At 32.6% G+C, this 22,955-nt stretch overlaps 1 protein-coding gene across 1 annotated transcript; it reads right to left on the reverse strand.

Moving 5' to 3' along the window:
• Window positions 1-11,268: 11,268 nt before the first annotated feature.
• Window positions 11,269-22,048, reverse strand: LOC130941363 (probable leucine-rich repeat receptor-like serine/threonine-protein kinase At3g14840). The gene is made up of 24 exons (XM_057869840.1): window positions 21,872-22,048; window positions 21,607-21,784; window positions 19,712-19,783; window positions 19,562-19,630; window positions 18,746-18,817; window positions 18,593-18,664; window positions 18,073-18,144; window positions 17,899-17,970; window positions 17,705-17,776; window positions 17,549-17,620; window positions 17,332-17,403; window positions 17,015-17,086; window positions 16,267-16,329; window positions 16,051-16,116; window positions 15,927-15,962; window positions 15,782-15,822; window positions 15,148-15,524; window positions 14,717-14,912; window positions 14,469-14,630; window positions 14,087-14,205; window positions 13,764-13,974; window positions 13,397-13,634; window positions 13,079-13,229; window positions 11,269-12,582 (listed from the first exon to the last, which is right to left on the reverse strand). The coding sequence occupies exons 1-24, from the start codon at window positions 21,960-21,962 to the stop codon at window positions 12,193-12,195; spliced, it is 3,036 nt and encodes a 1,011-aa protein (XP_057725823.1). The 5' UTR covers window positions 21,963-22,048; the 3' UTR covers window positions 11,269-12,192.
• Window positions 22,049-22,955: the final 907 nt, after the last annotated feature.

Here is a 22,955-nt window from a genome sequence, read left to right on the forward strand (position 1 = left end):
TTCTTCTTTTAAATACATGCATACGTCATTTTCTTCTTTCAGATTCACGTATACCTCCTCCTCTTCCTCCTCCTCCTTCTCCTCCTTCTTCTTTGCGCACGTAGATTCTTCTTCTGCTTCTCCTCTTCCTCCTTCTTCTTTATACCAACATTTTGCTAATAGATTATTTTTTCAATCGAATTGAATGGAATGCAATTGCTGAATTGAATTGAATGGACGCATGTGTTCTAAATCTGAATTGAATCGATAATCTCTAAGTTGTAGACAAAGGTGTTTAGAACTTGATTTTATATAATGGATTATGTTTCGTTTATTCAGTACTATACAATTGTTTCACCATAAGTACGTGTTCAGTTCATTATACAGAAAGCTGTTTGAATTTGATTTTATATAATGGATTATGTTTCGTTCATTTAGTACTATACAATTGTTTCACCATGAGTACGTGTTCGGTTCATTATGCAGAAAGCTGTTTGAATTTGATTTTATATAATGGATTATGTTTTGTTCATTCAATATTATACAATTGTTTCACCATGAGTACGTGTTCGGTTTATTATGCAGAAAGCTGTTTGAATTTGATTTTATATAATGGATTATGTTTCGTTCATTCAGTACTATACAATTGTTTCACCATGAGTACGTGTTTAGTTCATTATGCAGAAAGTTGTTCGAATTTGAATTTATATAATGGATAATGTTCCATTCATTTAATACTATACAATTTGATGGTTTATTAGTGGCTAAGAGAATGGGAGGTTGAATATTAGCCTCTTTTTGGTTAGTAGCCTTTGTTGTCCTTCAAAACACTTGAGGAGATATTTCTTGTTTTTGTCTCGTGCCTAGTCACGAGATTTTTTCGTTTTGTCTCGTGACTAGCCAGGAGATATTTTTTAGTTTTGTCTCATGTGTAGCAGAATCAGAAATGGAATAGAAGAGAGAGAGAACTACACCAAAATATATTCTGGTTCAGTTGCAAAGTGCAATGCAGCCTACATCCAGTCTCCATCACAACAATGATGGAATTTCACTATAATCATCCTTGATTACAAACACCAATTCTCCCTAGGAACTACTCTTCCTATCTGGGACAAGTTCAGAATCTAAATCCAAAGACTAAACTTGACTTGGTCACTGCCAAACTTTCAACTGCTAAGTGCTAACCCAACTTGTAAGGAGATTCCCACAAAATCATGAAACACAACATAGATTTACAAAGGACCTCTAAGACATCTATGGCTTTTTCTTTTAATTTTGCACACTCTTCCTTTTTCCGCTCTATGGCTTTTTCATACAAACCTCACTGTTTGCCTTTTTCTATGAAACTCAAGACAGACAAAATTAAAAAGAAAATTACAAAATAGAAAACATTGAAGGAGAAGAACTTCTGTTAGCTTAGGTAGCTATGAGAACTCCGTGCCTTGCACTCTCACTCCTTGCTTCAAGCCCTGACTATTCTCCCTTATATAGAGGGAAAGCCTCCACGGTTGAAACCAAATGAACCAAGCTAAACTTCTTCTTCTTCAAGCAAAACCGGTTCGGCCAGAGAGAGAGAGAGGAGAGATAACCAAATGCTAAAACCAACATGCAATTACCTCTGTGTCTTCCCTTTACACCAAACTTCATCAATTCGAGCCATCCCTCCTTGCTTGCACTCCAAGAAGGACTCCTAGTCCTTGATGCTTCTTGATGCATGACAGCTCCTCCTGCTCCACTTTTACTTCCTCCTTCACGTAGCTACCCTAGCTACCTTCTGTGATGAGTGAACCCAAAAGCAGAGACGAGCCATCTCTCTGAGATCTTCTTCCTCTGACCAAAATCTTCTTTATCCATTTTTGGTATGGAGAGGTTGAGCTTACTTCACCAAATCTTACCTCCTTTGGTGAAAATCTCAGCCACAACATATTTTTTGTTTTCTTTTTCTTGCCATTATTACAATGGTCTTGTTGCTTGCTTCTTCTTTTCTACGGTAGCTTGCCATAGCTTCTATGGTTCTTACTGTGATATGACCGAATAGAGAAGAGAGATGAGATAGTAGAGAGAATAGAAAGAAAAGCAATTAAATGAATTTGAACAAATAATTAAAAATGAGTTGCTTTTGCTTTCCTTTTGTTGAGTAGCGTGCCTCATTAAGGCCAACCATCTAATCAATTATAATTTCTCTCTCATAGTTTCAAGGACTGCATTAACTCCTTTTTATAAAATTTGAATTCCATCATATGATAGAAAAAGGAGATCCGTTGGAGCATGCAGGCATGAATTAATGAATTGGGTTTCATTACTTTAAAAGAGTAACTTAACCATAGTGCCCCAATTCCATTTTTCTTTCGGACCAAACCTTTTGGTTATGCATCAAAATTTTATTTTGGGCTTGTTTGTTAACATAATCATAATTTAGCCACTTAAAATATCAAAAGTGCACAAGGCTGAAAACATTTTCTTGACACAATTAGGCCTGTTTACCAACATATATATGATCTGCACAACAAAATTATCAATCAATACATATTAATTAAAATCAAATTGACAATTTTGTAATTTTAATTAAGTTAATAATGTTTGTTCATCATCAAATTAAATTAGAGTTTTCCAAACTCATCACAATTGTTTTGTAACACCCTAACTTTTAGCACCTCATGATCGTACCAAAAACAAGGCATTACTAACCTAATTCATTTTATTATCTATTTAATATTGAGCCTTTACGCATAAAACTTTCGATGGTTTTACTAAAACTTATAACTTTTCCAACAAGAACATACAACACATATTCACATATTTAATATTAATAATATATTGTAGTATTACATACAAAAGCAATTACAGAACCTACCTCTCTGAATAAAACTCTAACTGACATGGCGAGAAAAAAAAATAAATTCTAGCAACTTAACTCGTAAATATATTTCTCTGTGCTCCCGCAACTTCGCCATAAGCCTTCGCACCTGTAGTTGAAAGGGAGTGGAGTAGGGGGTAAAAATTGGGGAGTTCTTAGTAGGGTTGGGGTTAGAAGTTAAGTTTATTATCCAAATTTAAAACTCTTATTTTCCTTATAAAAATTTCACGCAAAATGACATTTCATATATTTCACCGCTTACAAAGAAACTATTTTAACCAAAGCCTACTGCTGGTCCTTTCAATCACGGCCTTTGACCCAAATCAAATCAACTCGGTCTCTGGTCCAAATTAAATCAACTTGGCCTACAACCCAATTCAACACGATTCACCATTAAAACTCAATCACAAAATAGAATCAATCATAGGCACAAATAATATAAGACAAACACAAATCAGAAGGCAATTATAGAACATAGAATCTAATCACAAGCACACACAATCAGGAAAACATAATCACAACAAGTATGCGCAAAAAAGTATGATGCATGTCTAGTCCTATACAGGCCATGAGCTCATGTGTCGGTTTGTTGCCCGATTCCCGACACTGGTCCTGAAATAAGCGTTTCGTACCGCCGTCCTTATTTCAGCCAACATCCCCTCCATGAGCGTTACACATCGCCGTCCTCATGGAGGAACCTTCTTTACGGTCTCCACTGAACGTTACGCATCGCCATCCTCATTGAGCCGTCCCTATAGTCTCAACGTCCCCTCCATGAGCGTTACGCATCACCGTCCTCATGGGGGAACTTTCCTTTCGGTCTCCAGTGAGCGTTACGTATCGTCGTCCTCACTGAGCCGTCCTTATAGTGTCAAGTGAGCGTTACATATCGCCGTCCTCACTAGACACTTGGCACTAAGGCCCAAATAGAACTCAATTTCTTTTCAATCTTTGCTCTCTGCTCTATTACAGTAGAGATCCCTTTAATTAATACCTTCTTATCTATCTGCTCTACTGTGGCAAACGTTCATTAAAATCTTTTAGTCTTTATTCTCTGCTCTCATGTGGCAGACAATCTTTTAAAGTCTTTTTATCTTTGGTCTCTACTCTCCTGTGATAGAGATCTGCTCTCCTGTGGCAGATATCCTTTAGTTAATACATTCTTTTCTTTCTCATCTTTCTTTTTATTTTTCTCTTATTTTCTTCAATCTTTTAATTTTTTATCATAACTCAACTTCACATTCTTCCCTCACCTTTCCCTAAGTATCTTGTGAAAAAAAATTGTAAAGTACTTTAATTAAGTTTGCGTTTTCTAAAGCTTTTAAGATTATTTTGCTTGCATGCTTACTCATTAATATTACACATTATAATATTCTTACAAAATAATATTTTTGATAACTTCTAATTATAATAATAATTTATTTTAATATAAATGCGTAATTTTAAAAAAGTATTTAAAATAATATTTATAATCTCCTTTTAAAACTTATTTTATAAAATCATATTTTAAAAGTTTTATTAATTATTTTCTAAATCACGAACTTTTTAATAATTTATTTTCAATCTCAATATTTTATACAATTATATTTGAACCCTCACTTATTTTTATATTTATAAATATAACCTGAATTTTTACAAAATATCCATTTTTACCCCTTCAAAAATACAGTTAAATTACTAATCTTTCTCATATACTAAAACCGAAACCCTTAACCTTTCTCTTTTAAAATATTACTTGTATTTTAATCCATTCTCGAATTTTTTCGGTTACCGATTCTTTATAACTTTAATTTAATTTCTTGACTATCAAATCTCACCAAATTTATACTTTATTCTCAATGATATTCCAGACAAAAATTTACCAAAACACCCCAGCTGGCCATTCATACATAGCCGAACTAACAAATCACAAGCAACAACAAAAATTCAATATAAATTCATTCAAATTCAAACAATAATCAATCAAATCAACATTCACTTATCAAATTCACATTTAATTATTATAAAGTTACTAAACTCTACCTCCATACGAAATCAAAATATTCGAGACTACGAAAAATCTTTCTGACCGAGCTACTAAAAAAAATGTCAGAAATTATCTATGTTTTCTAGAACTCCAGTTGGCGAAACTCAAGAAGAAAAAAAACTATTTCACTGTCAACTTCTACCGAAAAAAAAGGTTCCAACATATAAAAGAAAAAGATACAAATATTTTTGCCAAATTAAATTTTTTATTAAAGTTAAAAATCGTAAAAAATCGAAGCTGAAAAATCTGGGTTCCATGGTTTCCATTCTATTCTCTCTCTCGGTGTTTCTTTTCTTTTTTTGTTTTTCAAGTTCATTCGGTGGTATGAATGAAGCTAAGGAAACGAAAACATTTTAACACTAATAGGAATGAATGAAAATTTATGGTAGTAAAACATTTAGGTGTCATTGTCATATGATATACATTATGCCACGTTTGGCTTCCTTTGTTTTAACTTCCTTATTAAGGCTTCGGCCAAGCTATATATAACAACAACAACAACAATAATAATAATAATAATAATAATAATAATAATTAATTTAATTTTTATCTTATCAAATTATAATTATTATTTTTTGATAAATAATTTAAATTTAATAGAGTAAATAATAATTAAATTAAATTTCAATAATCATAAAATTTTGTTTAATTATTTTTGTTAAAAATAGTTTTTTTAAAAATTATATCTCAATATAATATTTTAATTCACAAATAGCTAATTATTTAATTTTCAAAAATCTTGAGTCTTATATGTTTCACCATAATAACATGTTCAGTTCATTTATGTTCTGCATAATTTAAAACTCTTCCTCTTCACCTTCTACTGTTTCTTCACCAGGGAGAGAAGGAAGAAAAGACAAAAAAATACAGCAGCAACAACAATAAAAGAATGACAATAAAGAGAACACACGTAAAGAAGAAGGAACGCGAAAAAGAAGGAGGGAAATGAGGAGGAGGAGGAACGCGAAAAAGAAGGCGAAGAAGAAGACACTCCGTGCGTAAACGAGCGTGAGAAGAAGCGCGAGGAAAGAAGAATGCGGGAAAAGCGTGTAACCTAAAATTGTTTGAATGAACTTGAATGCTAAAATTGCTTGGATGCGGAGAATATCTCTTTTCCGTGAGACATAGCGTACTTTAATCATTCTTAAACCTCAAGTAGGTCCTCATCCATTAAGAAAAATGGACAAATTGACCCCTGCTACCAGATGGCAACCAGTTGTTCATTGACGTGTCATGTGTCAGGGCTATATGTCAACTCCAAATAATTGTAGAGACTACAAATCCCCTCTCTATCTCTTCTTTCTCCTTCTCCTTCTCGTCCTCCTCTTCCCTTACTCTTTTTCCTCTTTTTCAGACCCATTATTATTGTGGCCTTCACAGTCTTAAAACTCTTGCTTTAGTAAAAAATTTCACAAACACTAGCTGGTATTAATTTCAATAGACATGACAATTCACAATAGTGGAAAGTAAAACATTCAATTAAGAAGAAAATGTGGTAGCATACTTTTTCAGGAAAAAATTCACGAAAACAAGCTTGCTCTTGGCACGTTGGTACTAGGCGTCGAGGCGAGCGAATTCCCTAGACTTCTTGGAATCTTTCTGAGACTTGTAGAGCTCGGCCTTCAACTCCATCATCGACAATGCACGCATGCCCTTTATGGCGCGGTGCTTCTTCGACATTATGGACGATTTGATTAGCCATCTCAGCAACTCAACCACCGTCCTCTTCTTTCCATTCCCTTCTTCCCTCATTTCACTACCTAATTCGAAAAGATTTTGAATTTTTTTATTTTCTCCAATTTGAGAATTTCAATTGCTAAGGATTCTTTCGAGCTAATTTCATTCATGTTGCTTTCTAAGGTTTAGCTGGTTTGGTTCACTAAGGCGGATTAAATCAACCGGGTTAGTATGTGCAGCCATTGATGATGGGTCAAAAAAAAGGAAAAGAAGAGGGAGAGGAGGAGCAGAAGGAGGAAAGAGAGATAGAGAAAGAATTTTAGTCTCTGTAATCATTTGGAGTCGACACTTAGCATTGTTACCTGACACATTAGCAGACAACTGGCTGTCATTCGGCAACAGGGTCGATTTGTCAATTTTCCTTAATAGATAGGACTTGGTTGAGGTTTAAAAATGATTAAGGTGTATTATGTCTCGCGGAAAAAAGGTCAAGGACCGGAAAGGGTATTTACCCTTCTCATTTTAATATAATAATCATTAACATTTTTTTTGCTTTTATCCTCTACAAAATGTTAAATTCAATAAACAATAAATATTATATATAAGTTTATGCTTTAATAGTTCTAGTGACGATACAATTTTAACAATACTAAAAAAATGTTGCTAAAACTAAAATAATTCTTTGATTTTGTAATATTTGAAAAAAAAGTTTGTAAAAATATATAAAATAATATGACATTAATTTTAATAATAATTTTTAATTATTGTCAAAAACTCAAAATTACATAATCATCATGGTCACTATATAATACCGCCAAAAACTCTACTTTGTCTGTATGAGAGTTAAAAGAATTTTTTCATATGCGACGTGAGTCTTATATACTCAGAACTGATTTCTCTTAACATAGCATGACTCCAACTACCATAGTTATTAGGAGTAAGAATTATTTGTGTAATATATATTGCTTCTAAGCTCACCACACCATGTACAAATTCGTGATATGAGTAATCTGCCCACTGCATAAGAAATATCAAGTCTAGTATTTGTGAGATAAAGCAACCTTCCATCATTTGATCTTGCAACTTTCTATCCCTATGAAATATTTCAAATCACTAAGATTCTTGATTTTGAATTTGGCATCTAAAATCCTTTAATTGCATCAATTTCAGCAATGTCATCACCAGTCAAAACTAGATCATCAATATATACGAGGATAACAGTAAACTCCCCTGCCTTGGTTTTAACAAAGAGGGAATGATCATCAACACATTTCTTGTAGCCTGCAGCAATTAGTGTTTGGGCTAACTTGATGTTCCACTACCTGCTAGCTTGCTTCAAGCCATAGAGGCACTTTTGTAGCTTACAAACAAATCTTGGTTGGGAGGTGTTCAATCCGGATGGAAGCTTCATGTAGACCTCCTTGTCTAAGTCGTCGTGTAAAAATGCAGTGTTCACATCCAGCTGCTTAAGGTGTCACTTCTTGGCTGCTGCAATTGCTAAGATAACTCTAAGAGTGGTGGATTTTATCATTGGACTAAAAGTATCCGTATAGTTCACGTCCTATACCTGAGTGAACCCTTTGGCTACCAATTTGGCCTTGTGCCGCTCAATTGAACCATCCGGATTGAACTTGACACGAAAAACTCACTTGCACCCAACAACTTTCTTGTCTTTTGGAAGTTCAGTGAGCACCCAAGTTTGATTTTGGTCTAAAGCTTTCAATTCAGCTTGTATCGTCTCTCTCCAGCAACGTTGAGTGGCAGCCTCTTCATAAGTGCTAGGTTTCGAATTGGCCAAAATGGCAAGGGACAAAGATCTGTACTTTGGGGTGATAAACATTGTGAGAATGGATACAAAGAATAAAATGATTTGTCACTAGCAGTTGAATTGGTTATCATGCAGTGATAATCTTTCAAGTAACAAGGAGTTTTTTATTTCTAGTGGACCTTCAAGAAGAGTTATCAAGATGATGCAATGAATGTGAATTGTTTAATACTACTGAAGAGTCTGGTGCAGTTTCTGATTCAAATGTAGCATGCTCATTAGAATATTGTGGTGCAGTGCTTGAATCATAAATGAATGGATCAATACATGTATTTGATGCAGTGCCAAGTGGTAAAATTTGAAGTGCAAAATTAGAATTTATGCTCTCAATTGCTGCAAAATTTGAGAAAGAAAACTGATTTTTATAGAATGTGACATACCAAAAAATAAAAATTTCTTTGGATGTTACATCAATTAATCTAAGAGCTTTGGTCCCAACTTTAAACCAAGAAAGACATATTTTCTTGCTCGTGGATCAAGTTTGGACCTTGAGGTGGTAAGTGTGGATGCATAGGCCAAGCATTCAAAAACTTTTAAATTCGAGATATCAGCTAGTTTTTCATATAGCAGTTTGTAAGGAATTTCATTTTTCAAGCTGATACTTGGCAATCTATTTATTAGGTGAACAACATGGGCCACTGCAAAGTGTTAAAAGTATTTTGGGATATTTGATTGAAAAAGCAGTGCCCGTATGACACCTAATATATGTTGATACTTGCGTTTCACAATTCTATTTTGCTGCGGTGTTTTTACACAGGTTTAGTGTAGAATTTCACTACTAGCAAAATAGGATTTGAGAGTGAATTCAAACTCATTATCTATTCTTATGCATTTTATTTGCTGTTCAAACTGCACTTTAACATAATTCACAAATTTTAGAACAAGTTGAGAAGTTTCTGACTTAGTTTTCATAAAAAAGACCCAAGTAAATTGAGAGTGGATTCTGATTCTGTTAATTTTTTTTTTCAATTATTTGGTAAAGTATAATCTTTTATTATTTAATATTTTTTTCATATATTTTTTCTTAGTTTCGCTTAAAAAATATAAAAATAAGAAGATCCACTCCCAAATAAATTTACTCTTTCCATCTACAACCGTAAGAAAATATTTATGGCAGTAATGACACGTCACATCATAAGATCTTGATTTTAAGTTTCTTAATTAGCGTACAAATGACCAATCTAACATTATAAACCAGAGGTAATAGCAATTGAACCTTTAAATCACTCATATGGACCGTTCACATGAAAGGAATATCAATTTCAGACTGTATATTAAAGCATGTTTGTTTCAAGATTTAAAATTATTAAATATATTGATACTATAAAAATTATTTCGCGTTTGCAAACAAGTTATGTAATAATCTGCAGATTCTAGCATATACCTTGTTGAGATATTTTTTATTTTGGAGGAAAAGGGGCCTGCTACACATACAAGTAAAAAGGCCGTACAAGTTTTACAAGTTATCAGCCCAAACTTCATTAACACGCGCATTAACTCATTTTGAATGGAGCGTAACTACACGCGCCCCACTCAAACGGTTCTCTTCGTCTTCTTCTTCTTCTTCTCTTCTTCGTCTTCTTCCTCTTCCTCTTCCTCTTCCTCTTCCTCTTCCTCTTCTTCTTCTTCGTTTTTTTTTCGATTTTCATGGTTTCTGAAATTTTTCTTATTCTTCTTGCTGCACGTTCTTCTTCCTCTTACTCTTCTTCTTCTCCTTTTCTTTCGTTTCTGCACGTTCTTCTTCCTCGTTTTCCTCTTTTTCTTCTTCTTCTTCATTTACGTCTTTTCTCTCTGTTTTCTCGTTTTTTTCGATTATTCATGGTAAAATCGTTTTTGAAGAAGAAGAAGCAGCAGAAGATGAGGAGGAGAAAGAGAAAGAGTTCTGAATTATGCATGATTTACAGGTACTATAATATGAAGTGGTGATCCAGATAGATTGGAACCCATATATGACGGTATGCATAGAGATCTGCATAATACACCCAAACACAGACTATAAATACACCCGATAACAAATTAAATTTACACCCCTGCTGCAGATTTTAACCCAACACTACCTGAAAGCCACTTGTTGTCCACAAGACCAAAATTAATTAAACTCTCTCTGGTGTATTCAAAATGTCTGATCTACAGGTACTATAATATGAAGTGGTGATCCAGATAGATTGGAACCTATATATGACGGTCTGCATAGAGATCTGCATAATACACCCAAACACAGACTATAAATACACCCGATAACAAATTAAATTTACACCCCTGCTGCAGATTTTAACCCAACACTACCTGAAAGCCACTTGTTGTCCACAAGACCAAAATTAATTAAACTCTCTCTGGTGTATTCAAAATGTCTGATTTACAGGTACTATAAGATGAAGTGGTGATCCAGATAGATTGGAACCCATATATGACGGTCTGCATAGACATCTGCATAATACACCCAAACACAGACTATAAATACACCCGAAAAAATTAAATTTACACCCCTGCTGCAGATTTTAACCCAACACTACCTGAAAGCCACTTGTTGTCCACAAGACCAAAATTAATTAAACTCTCTCTGGTGTATTCAAAATGTCTGATTTACAGGTACTATAATATGAAGTGGTGATCTAGATAGATTGGAACCCATATATGACGGTCTGCATAGACATCTGCATAATACACCCAAACACAGACTATAAATACACCCGATAACAAATTAAATTTACACCCCTGCTGCAGATTTTAACCCAACACTACCTGAAAGTCACTTGTTGTCCACAAGACCAAAATTAATTAAACTCTCTCTGGTGTATTCAAAATGTCTGATTTACAGGCACTATAATATGAAGTGGTGATCCAGATAGATTGGAACCCAAATATGACGGTCTGCATAGAGATCTGCATAATACACCCAAACACAGACTATAAATACACCCGATAACAAATTAAATTTACACCCCTGCTGCAGATTTTAACCCAACACTACATGAAAGCCACTTGTTGTCCACAAGACCAAAGTTTAGCAGAAAATCATTCCAATTCCTATCAAATGAGTCTTTGCTATGAGAGTTTCATTTTCCCTCTCTGCTACATGTAATCAATTGATTCTTAATCTCATTTTCCTTTCTATTTGTGCTCCGAACTCTTGTAGAAAAACCTGCAACCTTGGTATAGTTTCTGTAAAACTTTCGAGCATCTTCAAGGGTGGTAAAGGTCATTCCAACCTTCGGAACAAACTGGTCATCAACAACAGAGAGGTTGCAGAATACACTATGTCAAAAACTATAAATACACCATGTCAAAACGAAGCTGGAGTTACAGAGAGAAAAACTAACGTCAATGACGAAGAACAAACCAATGAGAAAGGAGAGGAAAAGAACGATCGAAAAATCAGGGAAAGACGCGCGAGAAGAAGAACGATGAAATTTGAAAAGAAAGAAAACAAAGAAGGAAACAAATCTTTTAAATTTGGTAGTTATACAAACGCGGGATCTTTGTATGGCGCGTGTAAGTGACGTAGGAGTTGCAGCGTGTTTTAGCGGATTAGGCGTTAATGAACTTGTAATAGTTACAAGCCCTAATCGCTTGTATACTAAGCTTTTCTCGGAGGAAAAATATGCATTCCGGAATGTTGATGCTTATTTTTCTTAGCTATATGTGGCCTCATTTTGCCTCAAACGGTCAAACCTAATGCTATTACATTTAGCAGCAGACTCCTGATCCTTGAAGTCTACAAAACCTTGTGCAAAGTTGTAAACTATAAATACAAATTTCTGGGCAGATATTTCCATTTTGGTTGGCTTACAAGTAATATGAAAGAATATATATGGAGATATTTTTGGATCATCTACCACTTCTTTCCCAATAAGAAGAATCCATGTTGATTGAATTGTCTTTTGAATTAGCCACAAATGCAGCAGTTTCATTAGTTGATGTGCTCACTTCTTCAGTGTCTGGAATCTTATCTTTCCCCTTCTGTTGGTAATACTCTCGGATCATCTCTAACTTTTTCTCGCCAAATACCTGCGTCGTGTCCGGCACCACTTCTTGTACAGCGGTTTTGCCTTCGAGCATGCTTACCACTGACGACATGGTTGGCCGGTTCAATGGAGAGGTATTTGTGCAGAGAAGAGCCACATTGATGATGAGCATTGCTTCATCTTTTTTGTAGTGTGAACCCAACTTCTCATCAACTAGGTCCGTTAGATCACCTTTCTCTTTCAAGAGAAGAGCCTGTGAAAACAAATTATAGATTGTAGTTAATTCCCGTCATCAATATGCAAATAAAATAAATTAAAACTAAAATTGATTGAATCTAAGGGACTAAGATATCTCTAAAATTGTTTTGAAATATAGTAGGGAACCGGTATAGTTGAGCAAGAAATTCTTAGACACTGAAGATTTTAGTAAAGTCAAGAAATTCTTGCATGCTTCTAGAGCACATTTTATGCGTGTTCTAGAAACATTTACAATCACTCATTTTAAATCATAATAGTAAAAAGGTTGTATCAAAATTAAACAATGAGCAGTTGTGACATGTGAATTTTAGAGTAAGAATTAATGTGTTCTAGGAGCATGAACGAATTTCTCACAAAAGTCACAATACCTGAAAAATTGAATGAAAGAGTTTAAAGAAACTCTAAAATAACAATCATAATCTTCGTATATATTCTAAAAGGACAATCATTCAGATTGAAACAAATGCAGGAGATATGAGAGGATAAGTTACCCAGTCAAAAAGAGAGAAGCATTCTTCCTTTTGCCAGCCCATGTTGTTGCTTTTGCCGCTAACTATTTCCAAGGCAACAATTCCGAAACTATACACATCTGCTTTGTCCGTCAAATAACCACGCATTGCATATTCGGGTGCCATATATCCACTGCAACATAGAACATTCATACATTCAGTAACAATGTAGATACATTTTTCAAATTCATAAGTCATCAAGAACTAAAAGAAGTTTCTATGCTGGCTTACTATGTAAAACTTTGAAAATTACACAATACATCTTGCTAAATGCTTTAAGAAAAAAAAAGGAGAACTCACTAAGTGCCAGCCACTTTAGTGCTTATGTGTGTTTGACCCTCTTCATCAAGCTTGGCCAAACCGAAATCCGATATTTTTGGGTTTAGATCTTTATCCAGCAACACATTAGTAGCCTTGATGTCCCTATGAACTATTTTTAATCTTGACTCTCCATGGAGGTAAGCCAAGCCTTTAGCAACGCCTATACAAATCTTGCGCCTTGTTGACCAGTCCAATTTCAATTGAGTTTTCTCTTTGCCTTCATTGCAATTGTCACCGAAATTAGATAACAAAGCCAAATGATCATTATGTATATTTTGTATACAACATTTTAGCTTATTAACGAAAGAGATACCAAACTCAAATATAGAGAGTAAAGAAACATTACCCCACAGAGCACTGGCAAGGCTGTTGTTTTCCATATATTCATATATCAACAACATTTGATCTCCCTCCATACAACAGCCATAGAGCTTAACTAGACACGGGTGTTGCAAAGCAGAAATCATGCCAATCTCATTTGTGAACTCACGATTCCCCTGCTTCGATCTAGAAGAAAGCTGTTTAACTGCTATTGCTGTGCCATCTGGAAGAATACCCTGCATTTCCAGATGATTGTAACTATTTTTTTAGTGCAGTAGAAACTAGAAAAGAAACAATGATATTGATTTCAGGTTCTAATAAAATAAATTCACTTATTTTCCACAATACCTTATATACTGGACCGAACCCTCCTTCTCCAATCTTGCAGGCAACACTAAAGTTGTTTGTTGCTGCTTTGATTTGCCTTAAGGTAAATATGCCAGTTTTTAGATCCAAACCCTGTAGGTCTGTTAGTTGAAGCCAAACAAGAGGAGAATGAAAAGTGAATTAAGATATCCGTTTTCGGAAACTTAGTTATTGCATATGGCAGAATGGTCATTATTCTAAGAATATTAGCATAAATGAAAAGACAATCCATATATTTGGGTTTAGGAGTTGACAAGATAATTAATCAGCATTTATGCAAGCAAATTCATATCAAGTTCTTGTTTGAAAATTAATATTTACTATTAAATAGAGTAGCACCCTATAGTAGCATCTTAGTTCTTACCTCTATATAATGAACCTTTTTGTCGTAAACATCCTCTCCACCAAGCTATACCAAATGCCATGACAATAACAAGTGCTCCAGCCAATACAATTCCAATGATAGCCCCCACAGCTATGCCACTTCCTTTTTTGTTACTTTCTTCTTCCAGTGGGGGTGTAAAGTCTGCCAGATTATGATAAAATACATAACATTAGATGATGAAAGTCAAGGCAGAAAAAAAAAAGAAACTAAAGAAAAGAAGAAGTAACCTGGATTGACAGATATAGCTGATATAAGAGGACCATATACTGATCCAAATGGAATGGCAGTTGTCCCTTTCCCGGCCCATTGTAAGCGGATCTCCAAGGTACCACTGGTCACAATAGCTGTAAAATTTTTTATGATGGGCTTCCTGACTCCTCCTGCTTCTTTTGCAATATCGAAATCCTTTAGCAACAACTTCCTCTGCAATACTTCAATCCAAATACACATAGATGATGTTGTGCACAACTCTATATTTTAGTCTAGAAATTGATTTCGAGTAATAGTGAGTAAATCTAACAAATCAAATCAAAGAACTGAGACAACTGACTACTTTGTATCATCCTGTTAAAAATCAGATTTAGTTAAAAAACTATATATACCAGAAGGTATTGCTCATACAAGTCATTGGAAAAGTTGAACTGATGAAACCACGAACCTGAATATATATGTCAAATACACGTCTTCCAAGGCTACTATATGTTTGATCATCAGTAAACATTATCTCTGCAAAATGGAGATTTACAGTGTAGCTTCCATTTCCCATGCAATACCCATAATATGTAAGAGAAAGCGCCGAAACACGTGCATCCATGTACAGTTCGGCATTGTTCATAGCAAGCTTAGACATGTTAGACCATGTATAATAGTCCGAAATACCACTATCAAAGAAGTGACCGGTGTTGCTAACTGCCCAGTTTGATCCACTACGAAGAGATTTTGCTGGTCCAGCTTCTTGTGAATCTTCATCATATGTAATGTTTCCATTATAAGTTATGATCTTCCCACCACAATTTATATGGAGAGAGTATGAAGCTGGAAATTAAATATGCAAAAAGTCAATTAAAGGAAGCAAGCACAATAAACAGGTTCTAGAGAATATTGTGGCAGTAAAAAATATCCATTTACAATTTAACATGTTAAGAAACAATTACTTTTTGACTTAGCACTTTCTAATCATTTGAGTAACTATAAATCCATCCCAACTATCAATCATATTATTACATGTGAGAAGACTTCTACAACTCTATATTGTAAACAATGAGGTGAGGGTCGATAACAAATCAACTTACGTTTAGGACAGCTGGTGATCCCCAGACATGGATAAGTTCCCCTATGAAAATATAGATTGGCATAAAAAGTGAGCATAATAGCATCAGTTCAAGCTATATGCATGAGTATCGAAAAAATAATCTAGCATAAGTAGTATACGCTTACGAGTTATTTCCATTCAAAGCTGATGCAAATAGGTTTCTGAGGCACATTAAGAAATGGTCAAGTCTCAGATAAATTTCTAGAATTGACAAACAAATGAAAGGTATGAAGATGAAATGGTTCTTACACAGTTCCTTGTTGACATGTCAACTGCTCTGGCTTTTCGATGCTGAAGTTGTTATACGAAAGATCCCTGTATATATATGAACTGATTTAGAATCAAAGATGGACTAAAAACACTGCATGGAGCACTTGGTAGCACAGAAGAATCCTAAGAATAATGTACTAAGCGAAACATTTAATTTAATGCAAGAAATCATAAAAGTAATGCAGAATTGCTCACGTGTAGTCCGGGTTAGCAATCCAATTTGGCAGTGGTCCAGTGAAAAAGTTTCCAGTTAAGTACCTAGGTAAAAGCATTATCAAGAAGTCAATTTATACAAATTGATGAATAACCACATGTTGAAACTAAAATCCTATTTCCTCAATAATTTGGATCTTCCCCTAGGATCCTTTAATTTATCTTAGTTCGCAATATCAATACTTATTTTGATAAGATGAGTTTAATCAATGACATTTTGAAAGCATATGCTCCTTGACATGAAATGAGAACATTATTTACAATGAAGACATAATATTTTTTATTTTGGAGTATGTGCATTGTGCTTTTACACAAGTCAATGCACATGTATAAAATGCTTGCTATCTTATTGCAAACAAGTTAACATTGTTTTGATCTACTTAAACTAGGTTGAGCAGGAATCCCTATGAATCCAATCAGCTTTAGGTTTTGTTTGAGTGCCATTTCAGTGTTAAAGAGAGGATTTTGATACTTGGATTATACAAGTAATGAAAATAAAATGGTATTTATTGACTGATGCAATTTTTTAATAACCACTGTAAACATCAAATTTATATATTCTTTTGATTATTACAATTGTTGCCGGCTTTTATAGTAATGTAGGTCAACTATAAATCCTAATGAAATCTTAGCTGCTAGAGGAAATTAAATAGCACAAGCAAACTAGAAAAAATCATGTGTCCTCATTTTCAGTGTAATAAAAAACAACAAACTTAAAAAGATTTCTTACAGTATATTCATGTTCTCTGGGACACGGAGGGAGTTTGGGATACTTCCACTTAATTTGTTAAAACTGAGGTCTCTGAAAATGAAATGATGTCCAGAACAAGTATTATCTAAAAGAGTAAAGAAATAAAAAAATCAACATGAAAATGTTTAATTCCTACGATGTAATCAAAAGACTGATCAGAGGAAACTTGTCGATGCACTTTATCTAATAAATGAGTACAATATGCAAGAAAAAATGAAAAATACACTCAGTGCATGAAACTTCCAAGTTAGAAGGCCAACAAAAAAAAAAATTGAAAAGAATAATGCATCACTTACAACGAGTTTAAAGTAGTTACATTTCCAAGATATTCAGGAACCGATCCTATAAGATTGCAACTTCTCAGTACTCTGGAAACAATTCAACAATTGAGGATCAAAAAGTCATTGCCATCAGCTTTCTCCCATTGCTAAGAGCATTTCTTAGTTAGGCATTATTAACTCATAAAATAAAAAATAAAAAGAAAAAGAAAAAAGATGCAAGCATTAAACTCACAGTGTTTGCAAGTTTGTCAAGTTACTAAGTGGTGGAAAATAAGAATCTGGTCCTTTCAAGTCGCTGATTCTCCTGCAAAACATGTTGAAAACACAACACCTAAGTAGTTTTGAATTTTCTAGCATTGGTGGCTACAATTCAAAACACCATGCTTACAAATCAGTAAGGTTTTTCAGAAATGAAATTCCAGAAGGAATTGGTCCACTCATACCACTCCCATGGATCACCCTGGCATAATCATAAGAACCATTCCTTTGGTAAACCAATTGATAATGTGTAATTACTAATTAGAAAAAAAAAAAGTAATAACGTAAGGCTCAAATTTCACAGGAGAAATCAAAGATTCACACAGCCTCTGAAGACTTGTCCAGCTCTGAATAAAATTGGGTATTGCTCCGGAAAATTGATTATCACTGAGTCGACTGAAGAATAAGAGAGTGATCAACAAAGATACATTACTAATGAAATTAAACTACAGTATAAGGGGATGCAAAAGGAATGAGTAGAGAGATATAGACACTTACACGTAATTCAATTTACTGAGCCTAGCAAGTGTAGTGGGTAAATTCCCAGTAAAAGAGTTGGAGCTAACATGCCTAAAAAAATAAAATAAAATTTAGAATACAAGGCCGCTCTTGTAATAGGGTGCCATATATTGAGCAAAGTCTAGAATGGATAAATGTCAACACTTGTGGATTTTATAAAACAAGATTTAAATCGTCAAATCACCAGACCTAGTAAATATTTTGTAAAATCGATTGACTCGTTTAAAATTGTAATATCGAAATATTTTAAGAGTTAAATCGATATTCTAGCTACTAGGTCTATAGCAATTAGTGAACTTGGCAATCAATTTTGCAACAACGATTATCCAAACTTTGGTAAAGTACCAAAATGAAAAGCATGCCATGTAATTTTTGAAATACACATAATTACGATTTTTGAATCTTGCATGATGGATAAGTTTTTCTATTGCTGACTATAATGACTAATGCCCTTGCCATGAGAGCTCTCCAAAAAGATAAGTGTTTACAAAGGGCTTACAATCTTTTAAGCTGCAAAACATTCCCAAGCTCAGGAGGAAGCTCTCCAGAGAGTTGATTGAACTCCAAGGACCTATACAATTTCAAATTAATTCAGAAATTTTCATGAAACTTTTGTGGGAGGAAACTCTAGCATGACCAATAAATAACTTACAAACTTTTCAGGGTAGTTATGTTTCCCAGCTCCTTTGGAATTGAGCCTGTTATTCGATTTCCAAAAAGGGAACTGCCACAATTTAAGAAATATGTGATTATTGCAGTATTTATTAAGTCCAGAATTCAGCAATCTATGGACATTATGTTTAACATTTGCGTTACAGAAATCTATACTTATTCAAACTTAAACTATCATGTCTTAATTTCTGTATATGGTATATAAAATCCATTTTTCAAAGTAGGATTGAAGATTTCACTTGAAACATTAAATCCCAAGGGAGATACTCCTTCGTTGTTTGTCAAAATTTGGTAGGCCCCTGTATTAATACATTGTAGAATAATATTCCAAATCAATCCCTAAAGAATTTTTAGTCGCACACTTTAGTCTTAAACAAATTTTAATCATCAAACTAGTCTCCAAAATTTTATTCATTAGAAAAATCAGTCCCAAAATAAAGGTTAGGAACTAATTTGATGATTAAAATTTGTTGAGGATTAAAGTGTCCAACTAAAAATTTTTGGGGACTTATTTGGGCTATTACTCTGTATCTTAATACTTGTATATAAATACATTGATTAACGAATGTACAAGAGTGAGAGGGAAAGAAAAGAAACATCACAGATATGTGAATCATAAGCTTTTGGCATTGCTAGAATTCCACTTCAAAGGTACATCAATCACTTTGGAATGCAATATTACCAGTGATATGATTAAACCACACATGTTGGCCAGATAATTCAATCCAGTTGATTCATTACAATCCCTATAATCTTATGTTTTCCGTAAAGGTAGAGAGAAAGAGAAAGAGAGTACATGTTAACAACATTCAAGGAACTCCATTGCTTTGGGATTGTGCCGTTAAGATAGTTGAGAGTGAGATCACTGTAACAGAGAGAATACCAAGTAAGTGAGAGTGAAGATAGTGGTGAAAGAGAGGAAAAAATGTGTTTTGTGGTTGCTTACATTTCTTGCAGGTAAGGCAACTTTGCAAACTCCGGAGGAAGAGTGCCAGTTAGATTTTGCCTTTTCAGAACTCTGTATAGGATAAATCTCATTCATCAACACAACAATTGTCACACTCTCACCACATTTGTTAACGTATTCCTTATAACCAAAACATATATTTTTTTGGTGTCTAAAAAGAGAAAAATTAACTAAAATGATAACAGTATTAATATTTTAGTAATACTTTTTGTACGCTCAGAGTATAAAATAATTAATCATTCACACCACTAAAATTCAAGAAAATTGACCGTTTATTATACACAATTTTTGGATAGTCATTATCATGGTGGTTAATTCCTATGAGTATTAGCATTTTTCTTAAGTAGGGGTGAACTGGATCGGATCAGATCGGATCGGATATGGCCAAAATCTCTATCCGATCCGCACTAAAATTATCGGATTCAATATCCGCGATTTTTAATCTTGGATCCGATCCAATCCGTACATTTGCGGATCGGATCTCGAATATATCCGCAAAATATATAAATCTTTTAAAAAACTTATTTTTATTTAAAAAATATCAATAAAATACTATTTTTCTATTCTTTTAAATATGTTTACTCTTAAAATATTATTAAACATACTTTTCTTAAATAATAAAAATTAAAAAATAGAGAAAATTATTCTAAAAGACTGTTAGGAAGATTTAATTATTAAAAAAGACTTTTAATACTAAAATTATTAAGAAGGACCAAATCTTTTTATAATATTTAAGAAAACAAATCAAATCTTTTTATAAGGAGATAAATATATCTTTAATTATTTTTTATAATCGTTATGTTAATAAATTTTATTTATATTAAAATTTAAGTAATTTTTATTAATTATTTATTTAATTTTATTTATTTTTTATTTTTATGATCTTTACCTAACGAAAAAAAAAAGACAAAAGATCATAAAACTAATAAATAAATAAATAAATAATAAAAATTACCAAAATTTTAGAAAAAATAAAAATTTTTAATATAAAAATTATAAAAAATAAATAAATAAATAAATAAGAATTAATATTTTAATAATTAAATCTCCCTAACAATTTTTAGAGTAATTCTTTTTAAATTAATTAACTAATTAATTTTAAGTGAATATTCATAAATATCTATATAGCATTGTAAATTAAATAGCATATATTAAAGATTATACAAAATAAATAAAAAATTAGTTAAGAATATATTTATCTTCTTATAAAAAGATTTGGTTCTTCTTCTTAAATATTATAAAAAGATTTGGTCCTTCTTAATAATTTTGGTATTAAAGGCCCTTTTTAATAATTAAGTTTTTCTAGCGGTCCTTTAGAATAATTTTTCCAATAAAATAATACAACATATATGATAATTATTAGTTGAAATAAAACATAAAAAGAATATTTATTCATTTATTTATTTATTTTTGTGGATCCGCAAATATGCGGATACCTACATAAAATCTACAATCTGATCCGATAACCTTGTGGATCCAATCGATATTCGTAATTTTTGAATTGGATTCGAATAAATACCGCAGATATGCGGATTGGATTCGATCCATGAACATTCTTATTCTTAAGGGCAGAAACATTTATTAGGGCATAAAAAAACTGTTAACAAAAATAACTACCAACATTAAACTCTTATTTCTTTTAATCTTTTACAAAAATTAAATTTTTATAAAAGTAGCATAATTTAATTTTGAAAATTTTTAAGAGTTTAATTTTAACACACAAAATATAAAAGCTTCTAAGCTAGTTATAGAAATCACTTATATTTAGTTCATAGTTCACACCATGCTTAAAGCGTGAAATTAAACTCTATATATTATATATCACATAAGTATCTAATCATAGATTATGAAATTAGTAGAAGTATGAAACTCACATGCCAACAACATGGCAGAGATTGTTATTAGAGAAAGAACAATCACAAGTGACAGCATTTAGTGTCGAGTAAGATTTGGAAGCAGGGGAAGACCAGTTTCGTTCTCCACTACATGGATCTACGCTGAAGTCCCAATCTTTCTTCCCAAGTGTATTCCCTATCTCCTTCAGAACTTGCACTGATTCACAATTTCAATTTTTCATCACAAATCACACTCATCATCATTAACTTAATTATTATGAAAGAGCAAATATGTAAATGTCACCTTCCTGTTGTTGTAGAGTGGCTGCAGAAACAAATGAGGATGCAATAAGAAGCGAGAGATAGAAGAAGAAGAAGAGAGTTACGAGTTTCATGCTTTCAAGTGTGGGGAAATTTCGTTGATGATACTTGAAAAAAGGAGATTAAATGAATGAAGTAATTAAATTAAGAAGAATGCAAAGGAAATTTGACCAAGACATGCTTATTGTTATTGAAGAAGCAGACATTATTTAATTTTTTTTTTTTTGTTTTATCTTGGGTTACGGAGGACAGACAGTGATGGCTGAATAATTGTAGACTTATAGCATTATTTTTTATATATATTACTAATATTATTAAGTCAAGGTAAATGGCCAAATTTATTTTTAAAAAATTATTTATTTTTTAAATTGACTTTTGAAAGATTTTTTTAATCAAATTCGTCTTTCAAAGATTTTAAATTAATCGCGTTAATTTTTCTGTTATTTTTTATTGACAGTACTAAAATTTGTTAATATGGCATGTTAAGTGATACTAAGATACATACATAGATTTATAAAATGAGATCAAATTAAAATTTAATTGAGGAAAGAACTTGAGACATTAAAATTTTTAATTTGAGATTTATTTGATCTAATTTCATAAATTTATCATATTAATCATTAATTAGGATTACTATGTGTATATTATGATATTAATTAATGTGTCACATCAATAAACTTTGACGTCGTTACTCATTAGCAACGAAAATGATGAAAAGACTAAAATGACTAAATTAAAATTTTTGAAAGACAAATTGAACTAAAAAAACTTTCGGAGACTAATTTAAAAAATAAATAATTTTTTTAAATTAATTTGACTATTTATACCTCTAAGAATTAATGATCACGTTCTTTTTAAAAGTTAGATCATTTTCTAAATTTTATTTTAAAAGATTTTATTAATTAAATTAATCTTTTAAAAGTTATAAATTAATTATTTTTATTATTTCGTTATTTCATTAACAATTTTATCAATTATTAATGATATAGAAGATTAATTGATAATATATAATTTTTAATATGTCTAATTAAATGTTAATTAAATATATTTAAAAAGTAAAAATAATT

This window comes from Arachis stenosperma, chromosome 7 (genome assembly GCF_014773155.1).
Source record: "Arachis stenosperma cultivar V10309 chromosome 7, arast.V10309.gnm1.PFL2, whole genome shotgun sequence".
NCBI lineage: Eukaryota > Viridiplantae > Streptophyta > Magnoliopsida > Fabales > Fabaceae > Arachis > Arachis stenosperma.